The 27,820-nt window shown below is 31.0% G+C and overlaps 2 protein-coding genes across 3 annotated transcripts in view; one reads left to right on the top strand and one right to left on the bottom strand.

The window, feature by feature from the left end:
• The window catches only part of LOC108908434, an 87,408-nt gene extending 83,431 nt beyond the window's left edge, over nt 1-3,977 (bottom strand). For both annotated transcript variants that reach the window (XM_018712470.1, XM_018712469.1), the window contains exon 1: nt 3,613-3,977. In XM_018712470.1, coding sequence (XP_018567986.1) covers nt 3,613-3,738 — 126 coding nt within the window. In that variant the 5' untranslated portion in view covers nt 3,739-3,977. The remainder of the gene's footprint in view (nt 1-3,612) is intronic.
• A 7,320-nt stretch (nt 3,978-11,297) lies between these two features.
• LOC108908437 (UPF0472 protein C16orf72) lies at nt 11,298-23,415 on the top strand. The gene is made up of 4 exons (XM_018712474.2): nt 11,298-11,626; nt 13,008-13,085; nt 13,155-13,359; nt 20,834-23,415. Exons 1-4 carry the CDS (start codon nt 11,449-11,451, stop codon nt 21,075-21,077), a joined length of 705 nt encoding a protein of 234 aa, XP_018567990.1. The 5' UTR covers nt 11,298-11,448; the 3' UTR covers nt 21,078-23,415.
• The last annotated feature ends 4,405 nt before the right edge of the window (nt 23,416-27,820 follow it).

Here is a 27,820-nt window from a genome sequence, read left to right as displayed (position 1 = left end):
AACCATCTAGACGGTAGAAAGTATATATAATAAAATTGTTCAAAATGATATTTTGCTGCATTAAAGTTTGTGATTCCCAATAAATATATTTAAAATTTTTCTTAAAAAAAGAACAACTTTGTAAGTCACTAGGTTTATGAAATGTCAATAATTCTGATTTTATTTACTGTTACTGTTTAGATGGTTCTGTTAAAAATTGAATACAAAAGATTAACAATTTTTTTTATTCAAGTCGATTTTTATATTATGCCAGGAGGCGGGTGCATTTTGAAAATAAGTATGAAGTTTCCACCAACAACCCCACTTTAATGTTAATGGAAAGTTATATCTCATTTGAAAGATTTTTTTATTTTCTATACAAACATGTTTCTCTTTTAAGTTTATTTTTCGATTGGGGATTTAGAGAAGGGAAGAAACCGCATAATACGAGCATCAAGCAAAGTAATTCTCAGGAACATAGATGAATAGCCATTTTTTAAATTTCTACAGTCGTTTATCGTTATAAATATGTCAGGTTTTGAAAACAAATTGTATTATTGAATGAAATTTTAATGATTGAATTGATTGATTTTGAGCATTGAATATTATGTTAACTGGAAACTTTCTGACTTATTTATTTGAAAAATTAAAAATAATGTTAGCGCCAACTAGACAATTAACAAATTCTAATATCCCTCAAGTGAAATGTCATGAGGGGGTTGTCAGCAGTCAATAATAAGTGAACTATCTACAAAGTATCATGAGGGATATAGTTTTTTTTTAGAACGCTCTGTATATATTTTAACATGAATGGGACCAGTCGTTTGTATACGTAATTTTAAGCCAGGCCTTATTTCTAGAAGAAATCACGTTCTCAAATATGAATATTTATTACCCCACTGGGGACAAAATTGTTTATCCTCAAGTTACTACACACATAACAGGAAGTATGGAAATACCAAGACCCTCACAATCTTCATAGTCTCCAAAATAAATATTTAACATCTGCACATTTTTATCGCACATACTGGAAAATAGGGCTTGTAGAGGGACGTGTTTATGCCTTAGCTATCTCGTTATTAATATTTAAAGTGCATTCTCAGATAACCATAAAAAAATAGGTACCTAAGACCTGTTAAAATGCTAAAGTGTTTTTTCCGCTAGCCCAATGATATAATTAGTTTCAGTATCATACACGATTTGATGCACTTCATTATCGATTTGTTGGTAGTCTGAAGTTCAGGTTTAACCGGAAAGGTTCAACTCTTCCTGAAATTTTTGCATGTAAGGTCAATTTAAAAAAAATCACTCATCCGTTTATCCGTTATATTCAAGAGCTATTTATAAATTAAACAATTAAACATAAAAAAAATTATGTTTATAATATTTATATATCTAACTGAATAAGGAATATCAGATATAAGAACACCGATATAAGAATAATTATTCAGAAAATTTAGCACCTTTCTAGAGTAAACTCCTACCCAGCTATAGGCTGATTCAAAATTCAGTACAAAGAATTTAAAGACGTATTTTTGAGTATAAAATAAGACTTTTTTTCCTATAAACGTGGGCCCACAAATGCTTAGTTTTCGATATACAGGGTGTCAAAGTTTTTTATTTTTTCGATTTTTAGGAATAATTTCCAAACAGATTTGAATGTTGGCATAAAACTTGGGGTACTGTTTTTTTTTAGGATGCTAAATTTAAATATGTCATTGCTGTATATAGAAAACTTAGCATTTGTGGACTGTTCTTAATACAAAATTTTGAATCAGTTTGTATATGCTTTTCTTGCAATTCTCTAATTTGTATAGATTGTCCCTCGCGTGTTCCTGAAAGCTTTTCACTCGGTTTTCAATCATCGTTTAGGTACATAATTTAAAAATCCTTATTAATGGAGATAGATAAGTAAAAAAAAAGTGAATTTAAATATGTAAAAGACATTGAAAAATGTCAAATTAAATATGTTTTGCAATTTTTTAGTGTTTTTGGTTCTATCGAGAGTTCTATTATTGTATAAATTATTCAGCATATACTGGGGGCGAGAGAGATCCTCTTTTCCTCGAAATTTTGTAATTACAGTCATTATTTCTGTTAATAATTAAGATATACGATAAAAGAAAGCGCATCAGTTTATTGCAAAAGTTTTAACTCTCTTGAACCCTGTAGATTTCTGCTGATAAGTGAAATTTCAACCAAAATTTGTACCCACCTTAATGTCGTTACTAATTCAACAAAACAAAGCTAACATAGTTTAAAAAAATCGCATAAATCTGATTAGCTGCGAGAAAATAATCATTCAAATATGGGTTCATTTTTGATTAACTTCGAGGATTTTGAAAAACTCGGAAAAACTAAATGAAAGTTAATTAAGTATAATTTTGACACTTATCTCTTTTTATATTGATACAAATTTAAAACATAGAATAAAATGCAAATAACAGAATTGTCAGCAGAATTTCAAAGAATTTGGAAATGTCACTTTTTTAAATGAAACTTCAACCAATCAAAAATTACTGGTTGAGGAAAATTTGAATTGATGCAAAAATGTGCCAATAAGCAAAACATAATATAATCTTTTGGAATTAGCATCTGACGGCAGTGACTGAAAACTACTGACGTTTTGCAAATACCTATTTAATAAGCAAGACATTACCTCGATTATTACTTTTCGAGATGAATCTTGCCACTTTTCAATTTGCAAATCAAATGCTCTGACAGTATATCGAGTATTTTACATTTTTAAATTCCTTCTGCTATTCCATAATTTTTAAGGGAAACGAAACTCTTTTAATGAATTTTACAAACTCCTAGTCAATTTTAGTTACATAGCCGAATATAACAGTGAAAATAATGAAGTGTTATATGAGCCTCTTCAATTCGAGTTTACCCTCCAGTTTATTTATTGCAACTTAGTTTTTTCATTACCTAAACATTCTGAACTGACTTTAACTACTATATCTATTAGCGTAATCAATGTTCTGCATATTGGAACTAGTTTTACTTCTCGTAGGTACTTCCAGAGAATTAATGTTAATATTGCCCACACTTTCGAAATCGTACCTTGGAAACTGAAGATTGTGGTTTTTAGTCCCACATGTGACTCAACAGTCACACCCTGGTATGATACAGGTCAACTCTCCAATTTTAACATTGCAATAGGATAACAAAGTTTCAGTACTTTTTATAAAGAGATTCTGGAAACCAAGGAACAATTTCTTTTTTACTTATGGTGAAAATATATTTTCAATTGAACATCTTTTTTATCATCGTAACATTTACAGCGTAAATTTTTAACTTTCTGTAGAATACAAGAAGAAGTATTCAATTCAATTCAATTAAGTATTCAATTAAAAGTAACGGATCTCTCTGGCAATAAAGTTAGCTCGCTTTATAAATAAAAGTGATCTTATTAATAACAGAAAATCGCAAAGAAACAACCGGAAACGTATTTACTTTAGAAACTTCATTTGTCTACAATTTTCTTTTAGAAATATTCAAACATACATGGCGCGTTACTACAATATGTTGCGAGACTCTGAACTCGTATCTTAGTTCAAACTTTTTTCATCAATCTATAGACTTTGCGTGTTTGCGGTAAACGAACGAAAAGAAACAGAAATTATTTACCTGAATATCTGACCTCCTAACTTCGATGTACAACCAGTTATCCGTTGCAAAAGCAATAGCTAAAAGAGCAACCGCTATGATGGAAGTGACTGTTGCCAAACTGAGAGTTACGGCCGAACAAGGCATCGCTATCAGACAATTTCCAACAGATCACAAAGTAATAACACTTCGAACACAGATATCGGCACTAAGGTCACCGGACACACGGTTATTTAGGTGCTGACTGTCCCCAGGTCATGTTATTGGATTTAAGGAGGGTCGAAATACCACCACGAAACGTAGCGAATTCGCTTGCTGCTCGACGAACACTCTGAAAGTAGATCTTCGAGCTCAGATGGCACTCGAGGAAGCGAAGGCAAAGAACAGGTTTCCCAGCACTACTACTACCTGCGCGAGAATAATGCAGGGTAGGGCTGGCTCTATATTATTGCTTGATGCATAAATTTGTTGAGAAATTTCTATGTGAGAAGTGTCACGGAAAGGAATTTATCTGGAATTTGTGGCAATCGTTTTAATATTGTATTCTTCGTGTACTGCATACAGTCTAAATATTTTTTATATGCATGAAAATTTAATTCGAGCAAAGTTAGCTACAAAAGTTATCCGTTAAAAATTAAAAATCTTTTAGTATCAATGATTGACATTTTGCATACTTAAATAACTTTCAGTATGCAAACAGAAGATTAATGTAGGTTTTCACACACTCACACTGAATCTGCGGAGCTCACGAGTGAAGTGTTTTGAGGAGTGTTGCTACTTGGAAGCCTAGGTAAGCTAGACATTGCAACAGACGTTAATACTTTTTCATCGGAGTATGTTTTGCTACTGTTTATCAACGCCTCATGTGAGAAAAAATACAAACGCTGACCATTGACCATTAGTGCGCTGACCGTGAGCTTCCGTCTGACTATTTTCAGTTATAGCTGATCAGAAGTAGCAACATAGACAAGGTTGAACATGTATTGATATTTACCAATTTCCGGTTAGATGACTCCACCATCTCATGGCCTGCAAGCTAACGCTTGCAATATTTTCAAAAACCCTCCTGCCTCAGTGCAGTAAGCTTTTTTCGCGACTGCGATCAAGTATTATTGTAAAGAATAGTAAGAAATGACATCAAACATTTGGATCAACCTCTTGGTTTTGTGCATTTATATTCCACGGTATTATTCTGTAATGCTTTAAATTTTATAACGACTACAATTTCAGAAATTGGACATCTAGTCCTGCTGTTGACTTTATATAAATGTATGAAGGTCGGGAGGATTTGGAAGTCCATAAGGAGTGGAGCTGGTGATAAGGCTAAAAACGGAGACGTTCCTTAAGCCAAAATTTATGACGACTAGAGAGGCTTTCAGACTCTCAGCGGAGGTTTAAAAATAAATAATAAAATATATGTTTAGAACCGTATTAATGCATCTTATTGTAAATAAAAACCGTTTAAAATATTTCTACCTTGTTTCCAAAGACCTTGATAACAATTACAGACAGTCTTAATCAACTTGTAGAATACCACATCCTAAACCCGGTCTTAAACTTATGTCACGGTTTTAAAACATTTTTAAATAATAGCACTCTGCTGGTCGTCATATCAGTGTTAGGAATGAATTTCCAATTTTATTATAATCAGTAACCGCAAAATTGTTTTTAGGAATGCTCTTTTATGATCAAACTTATGAGTGCATGGTCTTCTGTCATCCTAAGCTAAAGTAGTACCTAACTAAACTGATAATTTTTTATGATTGTAGGCTGAAGATGTTTTAAGGATGTTTTCTTTTTTTAGAGACAATCTTCATGTCTAACCTCGCTCAAGTAATTTATGTTTGACATGTTCTTTTGAGTTGAACAGAAGAGTGAAGATTCAATTTTTGTTTCTAATACGACCATTGTTTTCTAAATTATTCTCCACGTTTGAAACGACCATCTGACTTTGATGATGATCAAAGGGTACAGTGTATTTAAGCGAAATCGATAAATAGCTATTGATTGTTTGTACTTTTTTTGCTAGTTTGTCATTGATTAATGTGTATGTTACATTCAACTTGCTTTAATATATTACGTATATTATTTAGTTCACGTTTTCCGTGATATCTCCAATAATGTCCCTGAGTAATATTCTATATAAAAGAGACCACCTATTCTTCAAAACTGATTTGAATTTCTTTCTAGGCCGTTGGTTTTCCCCAGACTCAGATTTAAAATTTCACTGAAATGTTAGGAATCGATTGTAAAAATATATATAAGAGCAGAAAATAATAAAATTTTGAATATTTTGCAATTATTTAAAAAAACATCCTTCTCCAAGGAGTCCCGAAACAGTGTGGCCGTTTGCAGCCTATTGTGCTTCCTAGTAGTTTTTTTTTTAAACAGCAGATTATATGATNGGATGTACAGGGGACCCTTACAAATACAATTTTGTATAGAAAAAATCAAAAAGGGCAGTTCGAAAATGATTTAAAAATACACTTCTGCACGGCACTGGAAACTGGTCGACTATAAAACCTGACCTCGCACAATGCGACCGGCATGGCGGTATGATAAAAACGGACAAAAACTTTCGCAAATAAAGAAATAAATAGATTTTATAGCACCTATTTTTTATCGGAAAATTCAACTGCTTTTGCCTTTATTAATTAATAAAATTAATTTGTGTTTTTATATAATGAAATCATTTGACATACCCGATGTTACAACAAACAATTGTTCAAAATTTTATCGACCAACGTGTAAACACATTTGGGTCCATCTTATTCAGTTTATACGAACTAACACAAATGTTGTCTTGCTTCACCATAACACAAATGCTTCACCATAATATAATTTTCGTCTTGCTTCACCATAAATTAAAACGATATCCATCAACTCCGAGTTGCTATACACGCAAACCATGTTTGACACTAACTACTAAAAACCTATTGTAAACACTACAGATAATAGGTAAACACTAGATCAACGACGATTGCAAAATCGGATTTCAGTATTCGGAGTCGCTGAGGCCACGTGGCTCTCCCGGCTTATTGCGAATGACGCTAGAAACTACAGTTGTCCAGCTATGTAGTGGTTCAATGTACTATATCTTCAATAATTTTTTTCTCGAAAACTAAGAGGATTTTACAAAAAAATTTTTTACGATATTAACTCCATTTCTCATGCCGCATCTATTCCCAAATTTGTTTGGATAAGTTGTGAATCACCCTGTATATAGGAGCAGAAAATAATAAAATTTTGAATATTTTGTTCCTTCGACAATTATTTAAAAAAAAACATCCTTCTCCAAGGAATCCCGAAGCAGTGTGACCATTTGCAGCCTATTGTGCTTCCTACTAGTTTTTTTAAACAGCAGATTATATGACTGTAAAAAAAATCCTCGTTTCGCTCCTATTTAAAATAGGTAGGTAAATCGCATGAATTTTCAGTCAATCGATAGTTTAAAAGCCGTACGATTATACTGAACCTAATGTCCATGCTCAATATTTCAATAATTCTTTTATGACAAGATGAAAACTTCTGGCGCATTTGCTGGTTTTGAGTCCCATTATTCATTGGTTTTTTGTTGATTTGTTTTTTGATTTCCTTACGCCTTTATATTCTTGTACATAATAGATACCTACTTATTGCAAGAAAGTATTGTATTATTTCGACTTGGTGATAATCTTGGTGTATTCTAAAAAATAGTTTCTCAAAATAACACCAAGTGTTTAATCTAAATAGAATCGTGACTGAAAATTAGTACATCACTACTCCCACATAAAAGGGTCAGAAACATCAAACTTTTTTGGAATACGTCAATTTATATTGCTTAAAATTGTGGCTGCAAATAGATTATAGTATGTAATAAATAATAAATATAGGTAGGTACATAGGTAATTGTAATTTTATAAAATATATTTTTTCCATTAAGTAGGTAACCTAAATATTTGTTTCAAAAAGAAATACGGTATCAATGTTACTAAATATATAGAAACTCAAAACATGAAAATTAACACACATCACAAATTAGCAAGAAAATCTTAAATAAATTAATCCAGAGACATTTCGTTTTTGAGGAACAGGACATAGAATTGAAATTTGAAAAAAAATAATAATTTTACTACAAAAAAAAAAAAGAAAAAAGAAAAATTGACTGAAGCGATTTCAATCAAATTTAGCTAAATTTTGATGAAGAAATGTCACTTTTTAGATGCATGTTGTGTGGTTAAAACTATCACACGCGCGACTATTGGCTAGCCAGGGTTCGCAAGGTAAAAGCGGACGTAAAGTCATATATTTACGTCCGTAAATAATATAACATCTAAAAAGTGACACTAAATCAAATATATTCATTAGCGAGCGAAGATCGTCGGAAAATTTTAATATGCACCTCGGTTGAAATCTTAATATTAATTTTAATAAAGAAAATATAACAGTGTAACTATTAGGCTTCAATTCCTATTTAAGTAAATATAAAATATTAAAAATAAAAATATTGAGTGAAATAAAAAACAGCTGTTTGTGTCTGTCTATCAGTTGACTACGACAAAAAAAAATAGTTAGTAAATATAAGCGTAACCAGCGACGGCTGGTGCGGGGGAGTTCTGGGGCGCCGCCTCCGCCGCTCCCCTAGAAGAAAAATTTAACTTACAATGTTATATAATTATATTATTATTATTATATATGTTATAAGTAAATACATTAGCCTTACGAAACACGAAAAGAAATGTTTAATTTGTAATGTGCAGTTAATTTAACTCGACTTGCAAAATTCGTTTGCAACACTAAATACGAGGACTCCTCGTGGCTCGCCTCTACATCCGTAAAGTGTTTACAGTGGTGGACATGGTTACCGTCGCGCAGCAGTGAAAGACGGATTGAAAGTAGTGCTTATTTACCATGCAGTTTGGGCTCTGTTTAATCCGATAGTAACCAAATAAAAGTTATTCTCCGATTTATTTTCTTATTAAACGTAATTTGTTCAGATGGGATGTAAAATTTTGTTACCTACATGTAGTTTCTTGTGATTTTAAAAAATTGTAAAAATTTAAATTGAAAAATCAATGGTGCATGCGGGAAATACCAAACATTAATGAAAAAGTAATTGAACAATTTATTTCAGCAGAGGAATGAATTTACACTATAAAAAATAATGATGAGTACGTTTTCTTTATATTTCAAGAGTCCTTAAAATAAAACTAACCAATTTTATTTGATTTTTTTTTCAATACGTTGTACCTAAATTATTCTATCCTCCCTGGTATGAAAGTCAAGAGCCGTCACTGTGCGCAAGCCTTTTCGAATCTCAAGGTCGGTAAATCCTAATTAAATTTTTTATTTCACCTATTCCTCTGGAAATGTTTTCGCAATGAGAGTTCTCGAAATGTGCCTAGAAATTATAATATTTTAAATTTTAAATGATGTTTTCATAATAAAAATATTTATAATTTTGATTGCAGACAGTGAGTCCGTCTCTGTTTTCGTTAGAAAGTTTAAACAAAGGATATTTATACCAATTGTAAACTGTATTTCATTCCTCACTGTAATGTTGGTTGTATATGTCTCAAATATTTGGGTTAAATTTTTTGATTCGTGCAGAGTAGTCGACGATACAATGAATGTGTTTATAAGGAAGTATAACCCACATATTCAAAATTTTTTCTTCATTATTATGCTTAATTTATTCTACCAATGTAACATTTATCAATATGTACAGGGTGGACCAAATTCGATAAGATTTAAAGGCAAGTTCTATCTGAAACTGAAAAAGGAGAAGCTTATAAAATTTCTTCTACACCCACTTGTGTTCCATTCAAAAATAAATCATCTATTTTCGATGCGATGCTTAACTCAGAAACAGCGGAATAGTCAAAATAATATTTTCTGTCGAAATGTTATGTATCACTGAAAGAAAATATGCTGCAGCCTGCGCCATTTTTTTTTAAATCTGGACTAGAAAATGTACACCAGATTTTTTCCTGATATACCTAAATGTCTTCTGGTTTTTAAGTTATAGGAAGGACAGCGTTACACAATTATATAATCAATCTCTAGGGAGCGGACTATACTGACATAACACCACAGCCCTATAACTCCAATAACCACATTACGTAGTAGTTCGACTACTTGATACAAGGAACTTAGTCTATATCGTTATTGGCTCCGTTTCTTCATCTGCAGCAGATTTGAAGCTTTATTTCGCGTATGCTAACCCAGGTCCCTGGAGTCTCTAGAGTCTAGATCATGATGGCTTTCATGCCGTCATGGCAGACACATGTGGAAGACATACGAGCCACGGTTTCGGGTGCCCAGGATCGGCGACTGCACGGTCGGGGTGCGAAAATGGGCTCCGAGAAATAAAGTTTCATTTGGCATGATATTCTTTAAATTGGCGGAGAATGTACGGAGATGATGAAACTGGAAACCAATAACGATATAGACTATGTTCCTTGCATAAAACAATCGAACTACTGCGTAACACGGTGATTGGAGTTATGGCATGATGGGGCCATAGGGTTATGGGGTTACGGAGTTGGAGGATTATAGGGTTAAATACATTATGTTTACAGAGCCCTGATATATTCCGCGATTAGAGATCAAGTCAAATCAATAAGTAATGTGGTTACTGGAGCTATCGGTTTTATGGGGTTAAGGAAATTTGAGGTTGAATGTATAGGGTTATAGGGTTATTGTGGGTGCACAGCTCCCTTTACAGAACCGTAGTGTGTAATATATGACGGCTTGGGTTATGAGGTTATATGGGATTATCGGTAAAACCTGACGTGATGGGGTTATGTGAATCACGGTTTCGGATTTAGCGACCTCGAAAACATGTAGTAGACATATAGTCTGACCTCCAGACCCGAAAAACAATTTTTTTGTGTGACTGCGTACTTATCGATATTGGCACCGAGAAACACATTTTTTTACACTAATTATACTTCTATTACACGTAAAACAATTATAAATAGGCTATATAGTTTTTACTTAGTATACTATTCTACACAGGTGAACAGAAATATGGGCTTTTTACTTTTAGCCGAGACGGACGGGATAGTACCCAAATTGCTTGATGCGTCATAAAGTTTTGTCCTGGTGCAATTCCAATATAACTTCAAGTTATTATTTTTTAAACCGTAAAAATCGAAAATTGAATTTTTAGAATTATTATCTACGTACATACAGATATATACTACAATATATACAAATTTCTTTCCCCGCCTATAATGTCGATGTCAAAATTGATTGATGTGTACTTTAGACCGGGCTCTAGTTATGATATAACACAATATCTAGAGACACAATCATGATTAAAGGATATAGGTATACGAGTACATTATTATAATGTATTATAAACATCCTTGGTTATGAGTATAGCAATACACCTTTGTATATATAGTTGCCTAACTTTGCGAATTATAATAATTTGAGAATAATTTACAAAATTTTTAATACCTTTAAGACATTTCGATATTATTTAAACGAGGAAATTAAAAGATCTTTTAATATTATTACGCTCTCAATGGATACTCCGTAAAAATATTTTGTGAATTAAATAAACGGTAAGTGGAAGTAGTGTTGATACCTATGGTTAGCGATTTGATGTTGGCAGTAAGTGTTAGCTAGCAAGGCGGCGGACTAAAGAAATAAATACAAATTCCCTGGGTTGTCAAGTTCTTCAGTTTAGTGACTTTGGTTATATTTTCTGTCTTTTTGTCTGGCATTTGATGGTTTATGAACCATGTATGACCAGGAATATAAAGTGAAGTGAGTTAGTGGTGTGTCTGCATTGAAAGTGGAATTTGTGGCGTAGTTAAAAATTTGTCATTAATAAGTAACGACAATAAACTATAATAGTTTAATAAAATGAACGGAGAAAATGGTGACGAAAATTGGTTAAGCAGCTGGGAACAGCAGTGTGCAGATTCACTAGAAGAACAACCAAATTTCGAGCAATCCTTGATAGCAGAAAATAATAACACTCACAGAAAAATATGGACTTCATTTCAAGACTCTGCAACTGCTGTGGCACAATTATACAGGGGTAAGACTACTTAATTTTAAAGGTGATAATCGTGGGTGTTAACAATATTCCCGACATTTTGTTGACATCTTAGGTACCTATTGATTGATAATCAGCTGTGCAAGGTTTTTTGTTAGGTTATAGAATAATTATACTGCTATTTTTAGTTATATTAAAGTTTTTGTAGGGTATATAAAATTGTAGATGTTTTTGTTAAACATGAACCTACTTACATGTATTTTGTGCCGTAGTTGTAGGAAAGCAGTTAATTTATTTTGTGCCTCAGTCCTCAGTTGATAGGACATATTTCTTTATTATAACATTTTGTAATGTAGTTCTGTATGTATTCTAGCTATTATATTAATTAGAATTGCATTATAATTTCTTTGACTTGATAAATGTTGCCATTATTTAGAACTCTCTAAAAATTAAAATATGAAAAACTTGTATCTTTGTTAACTAATATAATGTATTTCAAAAACAAAAATTTTTTAATAATAATTACAAAAATATTGTTTTTTTTTAATTTTCTTGACTTTTTTGGCAAATCTTCATTATTTACCTATTCTACTTAGGTACAGTCCGTACGATATTTGTTGATATAGATATAGTAACTGCAAAATACAGTATACACTGCAAGCTGCTACGGTCAACGCCACACTGCCAGTGTCTTTCTCCTCAGGTGTAGAATGTGATTAATTATTCTAAGAAAGTAATGCAGGGGTCTTCTTGGAATTCTATCGCAACAAATATCATACGAACTGTAAGTAGTTATATTTCCATTTAGATAAATATTTTTAATTTTTTTAAATGAGTATGCTTCAGAAGTAAATATTTTTTTCTGTAGACTTTTACATTGTATTCCAAACTGAACATTTTGGATATTTACAAATAGGTTACACTTTTTTTCTGAACAGTCCACTTTATCTGAAACTTTATCATAATGCCATTATACTTTGATCATTACTAATAAAATGATCGATTATAAAATCCTATATGCAAATGTAGATAATTAATTTATAAAAAAATATTAACAATTTTCTATGGTAGGAGTTTAAAATAATGTTCCTTTTTACAGTTGTATTCTGTCGACTTCAAATTGAAAAACATTTTTATTTCAGGTATTGTTTTGTGGTAAAGTTGAATTTTCTTTAAATATTTAAGTTTCTTTTAGTTTTGAATAATCTTTGTATAAACACTTTTATATGATTTTAAACAACTTAAAATTTTGAACAACTTGAAATTTTGGTGTTTTCTATTGTTGATTGTGACAAATTTTATTATTATTTTATAATAGCTCACATATTTAGCCTTATTGTTTGCAAACAAATATATAAAATCTTATTTACTGCGGCATTTAATATAATAACAAATTGTTTGTGGACGACTAATTTTTTTTCAGATCGATACTCAGGTGAGCCCGCAACTATTTGGTTACAATTTCAAACTGCAGCAGGCACAGTTACATCATTATATAGAGGTAAACGTATATATTAAATATTATAATGAAGTTGATTAATAATTTTAATTTCATGTTAATTTTATCTAGAATCTTGTGAAGGGTTGAAACGAACTAATGAATTAGCTAAACAAAGTGGCTACCAGAAAAGGAATAATGAACTATTCAATTGGGCAAAGAGGAAAAGACGTTTAATAAGGAGAGAAGATCTTTTAGCGTACCTTGCAGGGAAACATCCACCACCACCTTCAAGACAGAATCACCACCATCACCATCACCACCACTCGCATCACAGGCAAGGAATTTTTTTTATTAATTTTAGTAAAGTAATATTTTCCAGTTGTCACTATTTTTGTAGTAATTATTCTTGCACTAAATTTTGTTAACTTCAATGAATGTCACAATCGAGGAGGAAATCGAGTAATGCTAGGTAGTATTCGAGTAATACTTGTATGTATCCCAATTATAAGAAAAATTAAATTTTAAGCTGATGACAAAAACTTTACATTTTGCGGCTAGTTAAAGATTGCTAAAATTATAGTTTCTTGGAAGGTAATGAGCCAACAATTCTTTATATTGTTATTTTTACGAATCCAGTTTTAATAAATTCACGTTCACAAAAAAAAATTAATAAAATTATGAATTTCATGAAATAAGTACATACAACATATATTTTATTTAAAATGAAAGTGTTTAAAATGTAATTTTAAATCAAAATACCTAAGTAAAGAAAAAGTACAGAGGGTGATTAGATTAGGAAAATTGTTTACTTATGAAATTAGCCCATTTGCGCATAATGGAATTTAATCGCCTACAATGAATTCCTTTATTTTAAACTAAATTGTGCGCAGATAAAAGAAAACTTCATATTGAAAACAATGTCTTAAGCAAAGGCAGTTAAAAAAATCTACTACAGTGTGGTAGCGAAGTTGATTGAAAAATCTAGGTCTACAGTAGAACCTTGATTATCCGTGCTATGTCTAGGAATTTGTGGTGACACATTATTTTGTGTTTTTGTGCAGTAACCCTATAACATCATGTGTTGTGGCTAACACTTCTAATCTGCAGAAGTTGCAAATATTCTATTAGCCTACTTTGAGTTAGTCAACATTTTAAGCTTACGTAAAATATGTCAGAAAATAAAGAAAAACAGAAAATGTTAAATACGGCCTAAAATGATTGACTGTTTAAAACGTATAGCTAGGTACTTAAAATAAATGTACCTAAATTGCATTTTCAATGATTTTGTGCATGTTTACTTATATATTACTCCGTTTCTTATATTTTGATTATCCGTGTTTTTCAATTATCCGTGCTGTACTCGGTCCCATAGATCACGGATAATAGGTGATCTACTATAATTTGGTATAAACTGTAGGAGTGATTTTATTGTTTATGTTACCCAGCATATCTTTTTTTATTTAATACAGAGTCTATTTAAATATGTGAGCACAAGTGCTACCTGACATACAGGGTGATTCAGAACTTATCCAAACAAAAAAATTTTGAATGTGCAATGGACTCTTACAAATACAATTTTGTAAAGAAAAAATAAAAAAGAGCTGTTCGAAAATGATTTAAAAATACACTTCTGCATGGCACTGGAAACTGGTTCACTGTAAAACCTGCACATTGCGACCGGCATGGCGGCAAAGTGTCACAAAAACGGACAAAAACTCGAAAGAATTTTGCAAGAAAAGAAATATGTACCATGAATTGAATTTTATAGCACCTATTTTATAGCAGCTAATTCAACTGCTTTTTCCGCTATTGTTATTATTGATTAATTTAATTTATTTGTGGTTTTAAATAATACAAAAATTTGACATATAGTCTTTCCGAAGTCAGTTGAACATGTAAAAAAACGCCTGGCAATAAAATTTAATGAGTTTCACAGGCGTCCCTAAAAATGTTTTCTAATGAAGGTAAAAAATTATAATAATTTGTATATAATGTGCAGAAAATGTCTATTATATGTTCATTTGGCCAACAACATATTTTAATTATTTATGTCCTCAAACAATTTTATTATATTGATGGTAAATTTCCTTTTGTTCAGTTTCAAAAGGTCTCCAAAATGCCATGTTGTAATAATATTTCTCTCTTTCGCAATTGTAATATCAATGATTAATAGAAGGTGACTATAATAAATTCAAATTACCTGAATCACACCAAATTCCGCATTGCTGCACTGCACTGCTAGGCAATTTGTCGACCACTTGTCAACGGCTGAGATTTATTGCCCAGTAGCCCAATGCAACTGTATTTGTATTTCGTTTGCCTGCGCTCGCATTCTTCAACTGGGCGTATACATTTCTACCACCTCCACATTTAGTTCGACCAGACCTGTATATGGGTATGGCTATATAAATATGGGAACCAGTTGTTCAAATATTTTAATGCCGAGCTGCTGCGTCAGCAACCGAACCTGGTAGATACTGTCATTCTGTTGGTTCTTCAATAATTGATATCAGAAAAACTATACCTGATGTTACAACTGTTCAAAATTTTGTCCGCCGACTTGTAAACACATTTGGGTCTGTCGTACTCAGTTTCTACGAACTACACAAATGTTGTCTTGCTTCACCATAAATTAAAATGATATCCATCAACTCTGAATTGCTATACACGCAAGCCATTTTTGACACTAACTACTAAAAAACTATTGTAAACACTATCGCAATGATGTTTGTAAAATCAGATTTTAGTATTAGCCGGGGCCACGTGGCTCGTATACGTATTGCTTATGATGCTAGAGACCACAGTTGTCCAGCTATGTAGTGGTTGAAAGTAAGTACTACAACTTCAATAATTTTTTTCTCGGAAAATATAAGGATTTTACAAAAAATCTTTTACGATATTGACTATTTTTCATGGCGCATCTATTTTCAAATTTTTTTTAGATAAGTTGTGAATCACCCTGTATATTGAAAGATACAGGGTGATACAGACTAATGAAACCTCTCTCAACTTATTTAATTTGATATCAACCAGTGGGGGAGATTCTGGGAAACACACCAATATTTTGGAAAATCTGTAAGTTTATTTGATGCACAATTGTATTTTAAAGAAAAAATCTTAATTATTTTTGAAAAATTAATAATTGTCATGTTATTTTCTGTTGTTCTAAAATAAACTATACATACACTTTAATAAACTGAAAATAATTCCAAAACTAATTGACAAAACCAAGTATAAGAAAAAGAACAGTTTTGAATACAATTTTTTATGAAACGAACAAATTTAGATATATTTTCAATTTATTCAACTATAAAGAAAGCTTATTTTAGACTAAAAAAGAACCTCAAAAATTACTAATATTTTACAAATATAATTAAAGAGATCTTTCTTCTTTGAAATATAATAGGGTGGTTGCATTAAAAAATGTATAGCATTTTATCACTATATTTCTACAATGAAAAGTAATACAAAACTTATTTATAAGCAATTTCGTTAAACACTATAAATTTTTATTTGGTTTTAAAAATTGTTATTTCTAGACTATGAATATTGTTATTACAGAAAACTTCTTATTTAAGTAACTCTTCTTTGTTTTCTATTACTAAATAAATGGAGGATATGAGTATGAGATTTTTGTTGAGCTTCCTATTAATAGGCGGCATAATTAAGGTATAGTTTAGTAGGTCACAGCTGTCTGCAAAATTCATTTTAGTTTTATATATCTATTTTCATTTTAATTTCCAGTTAATGATTTCATACGAAAATATAACAATACAAGGTAAGTTTTTTTTGTCACATTATTTCATTTTCTGTTAATATCTAAAACCATGGCAAACCTCCCATTGCAAATTAAATAAACTTAAAACGAAAATGCCCAGGGTATTGAAATTCTGAGATTTAATGAGAGTGTACTCCTTCAGAAAATTTTTATCTTTATTTAGTTAAGTAAGATACGAACCTGTGTTTCATTAGTACACATCAATTATCTTTCGACATAATATTTGAGTGCTTGTGATATTTTTCAAAAACTTAAACACCATGCAACTTGCAAATGAACCAATTTTGGACTAAGATATATTTGGCCTCAAGATCAAGCCGAAGGTATATCTTGGCCTCGATATTGTCTAGTAGCATTTGGGTGTGTGTGTGTAAGTGTTCCAGTAAAATTTGACTGATTTAAAATCTTATACTTCTAAAATCTTTTACTACAGTCACCTGTTTTATCACCCAGGCTGTTATCCATTTTTCTTTTATAGATATTTACTCGTATATTCAATTCCCTCAGGTAGTGAGATTTCTAATTTACTAGGGCAGATTTTCTTATATATACATCCACATTCTACCTGCACAGAAACATGCAGACATCTGTTTTTGTAGTTTCACAGCCAACAAAATTCAAATTGAAAGATTCTACACAATATACAATGCATCTACAGTAATTGTTCGATAGGTTCCTACCTATACACCTTGGAACCTTTGAATTTTCTTATTTGTTTATTTTTCAGCAAAATTTATACATAATATTTTTTAAAAAGAATTATGTACCTGGCTAAATAATTAAATATTAGTATTTTCATATTAATGAAAAGGAATACATTAATGAAAAGTCTCATATTAACTGAAAGAATATTTTCGATATTGAAAGTAGAACGATAAAAGTTTTTTATAATAGAATACGCAAATATAGGTATGTTGGCAAAATTACTTTATTGCCAACTTTTATAACTGTTCGTATTTGGATTATCTGCTAAAGTTTAAATATATGCATTTATTTTAACAAAAATAGATCTGTGTGGGTCTAACTATTTAGAAATTAGATGACGCAAAATTGTTAGTAGTGTCAATTGTTTTCATTGATTGAACCCATATTAATTTAGTTAAATATAACATAGGTACCTATTTAATGTAATAAAACACATTTCCCTGATCTTATTTATTTACTACAAATCTGTATACGAAAGACTAATTAAATATTTAAGATAATGCTTATAAAAAAATTTTTATAAATATTTTTTTTTCCGTCGTTAAAATAAATTTATTTTCTGTATTTATTTTAAGAAACAATTTAAAATTAAGATTTAAATTTGGGATATTTTAGTTAGTACAAGTATATTGTAGCTTTGAAATTAAATTTTTTAATTTATTTAATTTATTTTTTTAATTTTTCTTATAAATTTATTAGCTTAATATGTAAAGGAACATTTATGTTGGCTGACAATAAAATATAGGTAATTATAAAAAAGGGTGATGTCAAAGATGATTACTTTGAATATACTTGTATATGTTGCTAAAATTAGAACTGCTACTTTTTAATTTACCAGGCTCTGTCCATCAATTTTTGTGGTATTTTTAGAGATTTAATTCAGCTTCTCAGCTAAGATGTAGGTATTTTTTTAATGCAGAAAAGGAAATCGTTTTTGTAAATTTTTAGAAATATGCAGTTAATAATTTTGCATTAGTTAAAATGTTTCACCCTTAGAAAATAAATGCTGAAAACTGTTAAGCAAAAAATTAAGTTTTGTAGATTTTATGATTCAACTATAAGCAGTTGTTTTAGTTGGCAAAGTTTTACAGAAAATATTTAACTTTTTAAATTAAAATATTTTTGTCCTTGAAATATACTGAAAAGAGATAGCGAAACGTCTTGGAAATATATTTATGATTAATATTAAAAAAAAAATGATATATCAAATTTTGTATTTTATTTTTATATGTATGTTTTTGGCGATTACTGATACTTTGTATTCAGATCCAATTTAGTCTATTATTAACACCTACTTAGTTATCAGTTTGGTAATTACCAAGTGAAGATTGAATTTGCAACATTTGTGAAACAGCAAATTTTTTTAGTAGTCTCGTTGAGTGAGAATTTCTCACACAACGATAGTATTAAGTATTTTATTTACACTGTTCAGAATCTTGATGTTTAAAGTAAAATTTTTGTTGTTCAGAATAATTGTTTTATATGCATTTAACAATTTTTAACAAAAATACATTGTTAAAAATTTGATCAAAAAATTGTGACATTTGTTATGTATACAGAATGTCCCAATATTCTGTGTATATAGAACTACTGCAGATTCTTGGTATCAACATAAGACGGTTTAACTAAATTTACCTCTATCCAAAGTTGCTTAAATAGATTTAATTTAAATCAAACAAAGCGTTTTAAAGTTATTTGGAAAATCTTTACATTTTTTTCAAAGTTCAAGGCACTCTAGTGGCTGAACGAAGCACAGCGGTTAAGATTAATTAAATCTTATTTTGGTGTCAAAAATCTACTTACCTACAGTAGTTCCATGCACATGAAATATTGCAATATCTTGTATAAATTTGGTCAGTTTATTAGTAAAATTTAAACCTATCAAATTTTAGAATAGATGTCAGTGATATCAGTAAACCACAAACCATTATAGACTTGCAATTTATGTGAGTGTGACAACTGACAACCACAATAACAAAAGTGTGTATGTGACCTATTTTTAAAGTATTTCAAATAAAAACAAATGTCAAAATTCTACAATCTAATTAAAATTGATATTAAGTGTCTTCCAAAATTAGTCAATAATTTGGAATAAGTATAACAACTCTTCTTTTGTATCTTAATGCTGATCTTACAAATCTTACAGGGTGTTGCATTTAAATTAGCAAAGTTAACATCCGTGGCTATTTTGTTTAGACTTCATTTGTTTTTGCACTAGCATTTTCGAAAAGTTCATAAAAAATCGTGCAACTTTTGTATTTCACATTTTTGTATAATTCTAAGAACAAAAAAGTTAATGGAGGGGGAGTCAAAATATAGTGAGTCACCCTGTAGTTAAATTTATTTATAACTTTATTAATGATTATTATAAATTATTTATACTAAAATTGTGTCGTCCGGATTTAGACATTTTTTATGCAAAATTTTTGTACATATTTGTTGCAAGAAAAATTTGCATGCTATTTAAACTTGTAATACACAGTTCTAAGGTTTTTTAATGAGTACACAAATTTTGTATGAAAAATATTGTCATGTATTAAGGCCGTCCATATACATAAAATAAATAAGGGCTGCTTTACATGGCAATATTATTTATACAAAGTTTGTGTATGCATTCCAAGAAATATTCAGATATTTGAACTTGTTATAGTAAACCTTATGACTGTGTATTGCTAGTTAAAATATAAGAAAAAAATTTCTTGCAATCAAAATAAATTTTCATGAAATATGTTGTGATTACCCTTAGGAATACCTTTCTACACTCTTCTGTATCTATTGCATTATCTAGAGATATTCAAAATGATTGAAGATAATGTCATGAGAAAAAGTTTTTCTATATCAACCAATAAATTACCTCCTACTGTCAAAAATTGTATTTATTTTGACATAAGCTGAATAGGGACAAACAGTCTAATGTCAGAGTCAAGCATTTATTTTTAGTGTGTTATTCTATGATCGAAGATAGAACAAGGCATGCATTTTTATAACTTTTATTAAAATAGCATGTTCATTGTTTATCATCCTATTCAAGCACTGGACACTGAACGAATCAATAAACTCTCTAGAACATATGATTAAAATCTGATCAACTTGATACCTTTTCCAAAAGATTTTTAAATTTAACTGGTACCCTTTCCGTATGATATCATTGATCCTAAACAATTGGGTTAATCTGAAAAGTCCTAATGACAACAACAAATCATTATCTGCTAGTATTGCCAAATATGACAATAAAAAGTATGAAGTGAACATCATGTAACTTATTTCTAGATAGCAGCATGCTCAACTATTGTGAATTTCCCTGTATATAAATTCGTTTTTACAGGTTATCTCCTAGGCCCCGCAACATATCACCCCCTCCAGGGGTTGCCTCTGCCGACTCACCAGATCCCAACTTACATATGTTCAGAGAAGCCTTAGTAACGTCTCCACTTTCTTGCGTGTCCCGGGGTTCAGATCTGTGCGCCTTCATTACAGGGGAGATGGCACGTCACACGAAGAGACCAGCAAGTCCATCGGACGTAACGATGGGTAGCCCGACCCAACAGAAACGGCCTCGTTACATGTGAAATTCATTAACTGTAAATACAATTTGTGCTAGTTCTTTCCCAGTTTCAGGGGTACATATGCTTCCATTTGTATACGTTTTTATACCATTCTCTAATTGAGTGATCATCACCTTTGCGTAGTTGTTAAATTATTGATATTCCTTAAGTTGCTTTTCATCCTATTTTTATTAAAAAATTAAACAAAACTTAAGATTATTTGCCTTAACTACCGAATTTTGATATTAAGTAATTATTTTTCTATTTACAAAAAGTGAAAACAGTATTTTTAAACCTTACGACAAACTTATTTAAATTTTTAAAAAGCATTGGTTTCAACTAATTGAAGATACCATATGTTGTCTTTTTAATACAGTTTGCAAGAGCTTCATTTGATGGTAGCTTGTAGGTATATTTTAAAAGTAATTGCCTCCAAATATATTTTGTCTGTGATATATGATCATTATGATACTGAAGTGGGCTGAACTTAAAGAATGTTTGATATTGTTTGATAAAAATTTCAGCCTTAAATTTCAGTGTTGCAAATCTCTTAAGTCTACAAACTAACATAAATTCATAAAGGGCTATTTTTTTGCCAAAAATGCTTGGACACATTGATTTTTTTAATTGTCCATTTTTTAATAATGATTTTATATATATACAGGGTGACCTATGGAAAAACTTGTGTGCCTTCCATGACTTTTTAGAATGAAAAATTTGTTGTCTGCAATCTATTTGAAAAGTTTTCCAACAAACTTGCATATTGAACTTAACTTGGTATTGCAATTGATTGCTTTGGAGCCAAAATGGCAATGGCCAAAATGGGTGCCATTTGCTTTCATGTTTATTATATTACAAAGAAAATTAATTATTTAACTCCTTTTTTTGGACTCAAAGTGAAGAGCTTGCAGTTCTCTCGTAAGGGGTAACGCCACTCTAGATATTGGAAAAAAGGTGATGTTTGGGAATTTTCAAAGAAAAATCAATACAAGATATAGTGTCGGGAACAAAACAACTATAAGCACTCCTGCAGTGTGCTGCAAGTAGTTGCAATTCACCTCTAAGAAACTCCTTCCCAATTTTTTTCTTCACATAATAAAGCATCGTTTAAGAGGGGAAACCACATTAGGAGACTGATTTTCAGGCGTTCTTCATGAATTTTTTTGAGTGGGACAAATTACACTTATTTTACTAATGTTTTGAACTACATTTACAAATTTTTTCAAGTTATTTGTGTTGAAAATACAGAAGTTATGCGCCGTTGTGCACCGAAGGTCGTCGTCTGAGTTGGTTGTTCACGGAAAATGTGGAGGTCACAATTTTGATCTGAAAACAAAATGGTTGTTTTCCTGCATTATTGACATGTTTTCTATGAACCTCAGTGCGGGTAAAAATGGTGAAAATTGAAATTTTGACACTTCACCATTTTTTTCACATATTTTGAACAAAAAACCCTTAAAATTATAATAAATTCCCAATTGTTGGTTCACGTTCTTTGTAATTTCATAAAGAAATACGTTTCAATTTTCATAATGATCGGTTCATAATTTTTTTGAGCTAGAGTTCCCCTGAATCAAAAAAATGTCATTTCGAGAAAAACGTGTGAAAATTTCCGAAAGCTATAAATTTGAGAAAGTTATCAATAATACAGGCTATAAAATATTTTACACACTTAACATAGCAATTGAAACAAACACGAAAGTACTGAGTGACCCAGATAAGTTTTTTAATTTTAAAAAATGAACGATTAAAAATTTTTCAAGGAAGAGACATAGCGTATAGATTAGCTGAAAATCTTTTTAAAGAAGCCTTCCTCAAATAAAAAATAAAATTGATAGTACAAGCAAGTACTCCAGTCAACCTATATATCTATAAATTTTTAAAGAAAAAAACCGGTCAAATAAGTCAATGTGTAGAAGAATTTCTTTAAAAGAATTAAATTAATTACTATTGAATAATTTTGTGAGTTTTATGACTAATTTATTTGGAGTAAACCATTTTGTTTATTACAAAATGCGATATTAGTTTCTTTCTATATTTGTTTGGGTATTTTTTTTTACCATTTGTGAAGAGAAAATTAGAAAATTTATGAACATCCCAAAAGGACCAGTCGAGGGCTATTTTTATGAAACTATAGTAGAATCGTATTCGATGCAAAGTAAAGCAAAAAATTATTAGTCTTTTATCAAAGGAAAATCGTGTCACCATTTTTAGGACGCGTATGATGAACCATTTCAAATTTAAAATGAAATTGAATGGAAAATCTGAAATACCACATCATACGCATTGTGTTCTGGTAGTAGCTGTAGGCGCCCAGGTACATCGAGTGTACGAAGTGGACGGTTATATGTCAAATACTAACCTGGCGAGCTTGGTCGTAAATCAGAGACCGCCTCCAAAAAACAAGTAAACAACAGTGGCGCGTACAGAGTACTACAGTAAAATGTAGTACATATGTGGAATTTAAAAAACAAATTGGATTTAAAATAAATAGTTTATGAGAATAAAGGAATTTTTGTAGGAACAGGGGTGCCAGAGGTGAACTGATCCCCTCATCCCTTCATAGTGCATAAAGAAATTATTCAATTTCTAAACCCCTTAAAACCGTGTTGTACTGAATCCCTTGACACGCAATGATTTATTACTTTGCATCAAATATGATCTTACTATAGTTTTGTTTAACCAAAACTCCCTCTGAAAAATGCAGACAAATAAAAAATACACGTCACTATACATCACGTACTTGCATAAGTTATTAATCTCTCAAAAATTAAGATATTTTTTATTGCAAAATTGAGAATGTTTGTTTTGGCAATTTGAATTTAAAATGTTCGTTGAAATGAAAACGTTATTCCCAATTCTGAAAACGGAAACAGATTGATTATAGAAACGTCAATAATTTATGAAGTACCATGATTTATATTGATGTGTATATTTTATTTGTTTGCTTTTTTCAATGTGAAATTTTTAGTAGGCAAAACTATTTCATTAAAATAACCCTTCACTGATCCTTTTGGTGTCTCTCATTATTTTTTTTCCACAGGTGACGAAATACCAAAACAGATAAACAAAATAATACATTTTTGGAAACACTATAGCTTATAGTTATTATTTTTAACTAAAATATGCAAAACTCAAAAAAGTACTTTTTAGATGTGTGATTTTATAAAGTGTATACAAAGGAATCTTATAATTATGAAACGGAAGAATCTTATTTATTTAATAATAATTATTAGAGATGGGCATAACAAATTTTCTTTATTTGGATGCTTCTCATTTTTGTAAAATTTTCCAGGAAAATTCTCGGGATATTTTGTTAATATACATTTTCCAAATTATAAAAACATTCTTGGCATTTTAAGATTTTTGTTTAACTTTTGAAGTTTGAAGTTGAATTTATAGAAAACACGTAATTAGTTTATTATTACCAAAGTGTAATAACAATATACAGGGTGTTCGGAAATAGTGGTACTTTACTTTGAAGGTAGATTTGTTGACTCAAAATAAGACAAATATTTCATATAAACTTGGATCCACAAATCCGCCCTATGGGAGGTAGATGCGTTTGAAGATAACTTTGAAGGAGAGGGATAAGTTTTGGACGATAAGTTGCTACTAAAAAACATGATTATTGAGGGAAATAGTTGATGCAGATTATAACCCATGGCGTGCAAACCGGGGGAGTATGACCACATTTTTATCACAAAAAAAAAAATTGTTAATTTCTGGATATTTTTGCACTACCAAATAATTCTTTGCACTTTAGTAGTAACTTATCACTCAAAACTTATCCCTCTCCTTCAAAGCAGTTAAAAGTTATTGACAAAAACACATTTATTTAAGGTCATCTTCAAAGGCGTCTACCTCCGGTAGGGTGGATTTGCGGACCCATGTTTATATGAAATTTTTGTGTTATTTTGAGTCGACAAATCTACCCTCAATGTGAAGTACCACTATTTTCGAACACCCAGTATAATTAAAGATGAATAAGAATTAGTATGCCTCAAAATTAATATGTAAATGCGAATTTGTCCATAATTCCAGCTCCAATATTTTTTAAATATTTGAATCTGAAGTTAATTTATTACTGTCTAACTCAACACTTATTGTTTATTACTGTCTAACTCAACACTTATTTTTACACATTCTAATGTTCTTAAAACTTCAAAGCAACTTTGAAATACTCCAATTTGGACATCAAAGGCCAGTTGTGACATTCTGAACTAGATATTTTTCGGTTTTATAGAATATCTACTAAATTTGTAAAAAATGCAATATATTTCTGGAAAGGTAAGTTAAGTATGACCACTCAATTCCTGGGAATTTAAAAAAATGGGAACTTTGCTGTCTCTAATTATGCATTGCCAATACTGTATGTATATATACGATAAAATCAATTTTATTTAAAAGAACTAGCATGAACGGTGTAAATAGTAATTTGTTTAGACTTAAATATTATAAAAGTTATTGCTAATATATTAATTTTTTTTTCATAATGTATAGTTGGCAAAAAAGTGTACAGTAAAAACATTCGGGTTGTATTTAGCTGAGGACAATTTTCATTTGTAAATATTTTATTTCCTTTCTTTCTAAATATCTATCGAATCTTGCTTTCAAATATAATGAGTAAAACTGAAACTTTTCCTTTGTAAAAAGAGATGTATTTATATTTCCACTTGATTGTTGTAGCCGAGAGCAGTTTATGTAATTAATTATGTAACAAAGCCTTATTTTCATGTGTTGTTAGATGTTAGTACTGCACATATTTTATTAATTTTGTAACTTTTTTTTTTTCATTAAGCGAATTTGTTGAACTTTTATGAAATCCAGTCCTTCGGGTGATCACGGACAGTTCCAAATTTAATATTGCACCGGTTAGAAGTGAATTTGGAACTGAAAGAATTGTCTTTTAGGCAGGTACTTCCTTGTTTTCATTTTATGTTATAAATTATGAGTGCTGAAATTTGGATCTAAATATACAATTATTACAATTCTTAGTTTAATTTATATCTTAAACACTATCTATAATAATAGTAGCAAGTAAATATTTGAACGGGAATTATTAGCGAATGCAGCTTTAAGTTATGTTGTAGCGGAAAATTGTGAAGCCTTCAATCAAACTCAATGTTTTACAACATCTGTCATTTGTTTTGACACATCCTTCAAGTTTTAGATTAACCTAATTATTACGAATTATAACTATTTTTCTAATTTCATTCACTGATCGAAATCAATTGGTTTATTTCGATTGAATATGAATTGATTGTAAAAGTAAAATGAAAAAAGTTGTCCATCAATTATTGTGCTGCGAATCCAGTTCTTGATCCATCAAAAGAAAAAGGAAAAGTTGCAGGAAGGTTAGCTGCAAAACAATTTCAGTGCAACAGAGTGGCTGTATCGAGAATTTGGAAATGTGCTTCTGAAAATAACTGTTAAGGAGAATGCTAATGAATTCTTTGAGAAAAAAAATAGACCAGGGCGGATCTGTTTTGAGATGGATGTGAGAGGGGGCAAGCAAATTTTTTCTGGATTACCTTCAGTACAACACAATAAAAGTGTAGATCCCTAGATCTGGGCGAGGTCCGGAACATTTCCAAAATTGCAAAAATGTTTAAAAAATTTTAAAAAATACCTATTTTTTACTTATATTTTGAAACCTACATTTTGGAAGAATATTGAAGAGGAAAAATAGTTTTAGAATTGAATTTTGCACAATACACTGTAAGTTAAAAATGTTTAAATTTATTATCGATGTTGCAAAATAGCAATAATTGATGAAAAAAAAGGCAAAATAAGGTTTCTTGTATATATATTTTTTAAATACTTTAATTGCTCCAAGGGCATTCTAATTTTGGTAAAAAAACTTTAGAGAGAACGAATTGAAAAAATCACCGACCTTTCTAAACTACCCTCGAGCCACCAGGACGACACCCCTCAGGCATAGCAACCCCTGCGTCATCGTCCTATGCCAAAGCCTCCCTGACACCGCCGACGAGAGACGAAATAAAAAATGAGGATGGATCGACACCAAAACCGTCTCCTGCAAGACCTCCGGGTCGGAATTAAATCTGTCTAGTTTCAGATAACCAACTACTACCGAGCGACCAGACCAGGCGAAGATGCAAACGTCGCAAGCCAAAATGAGATTGTAATTGCACAATTGCAGTCTATCAACCAGGGCACAGTGCCTGGTGAGAGTCTAGGATTCGCCGTTCTGAAAGAATTCCCATTCATAGCATTTTGTTTTATTAATCAGCATTCAAATAAACGATATATATTTACCTTATTCTTGAGTTATTATTTCTCTATAAAAAATAACCAAACCTCGAGTTCTAACGCTCTCAGCATCACGCTGAATCAAGCTTCCTAGAAGCTTCAGTACCGCACTTCAAGGAGTCGATACACAGTGAATAAATCATAGTGAACCAAAGACAGTGACTTCCAGACACTAGGGTATCAGATCTGAACCAAGTGCATACAGGCCCTACATAGGGGGACACAAGAGCCCGAACCACGTTTCTAATTGTTCTAAATTGGAAACCAAATTTAGTGAAGTGCTCCAACGGAGATTTCACTTTCCCTCGATGATGGCCGTAGGGCGGTGCATCGAAGAACGAGATGCTAGGGAACTCTCCAACCCCCGAGCAGGCTACTAACGCAGTGACTGCCACCGGAGGTGAAGAGAAACCATGGACATTACGATTCTTCTCATCCCATTATAAGGGTCTACGACCCGTTGACGTGGCGCCCAACGTGGACCGAGACCA

The sequence above is a fragment of the Anoplophora glabripennis genome, unplaced genomic scaffold, assembly GCF_000390285.2.
Source record: "Anoplophora glabripennis isolate ALB-LARVAE unplaced genomic scaffold, Agla_2.0 scaffold275, whole genome shotgun sequence".
In the NCBI taxonomy this organism is placed as follows: domain Eukaryota; kingdom Metazoa; phylum Arthropoda; class Insecta; order Coleoptera; family Cerambycidae; genus Anoplophora; species Anoplophora glabripennis.
Note: the sequence above shows the minus strand (reverse complement) of the source record. Positions and strands in the feature narration are given on the sequence as shown.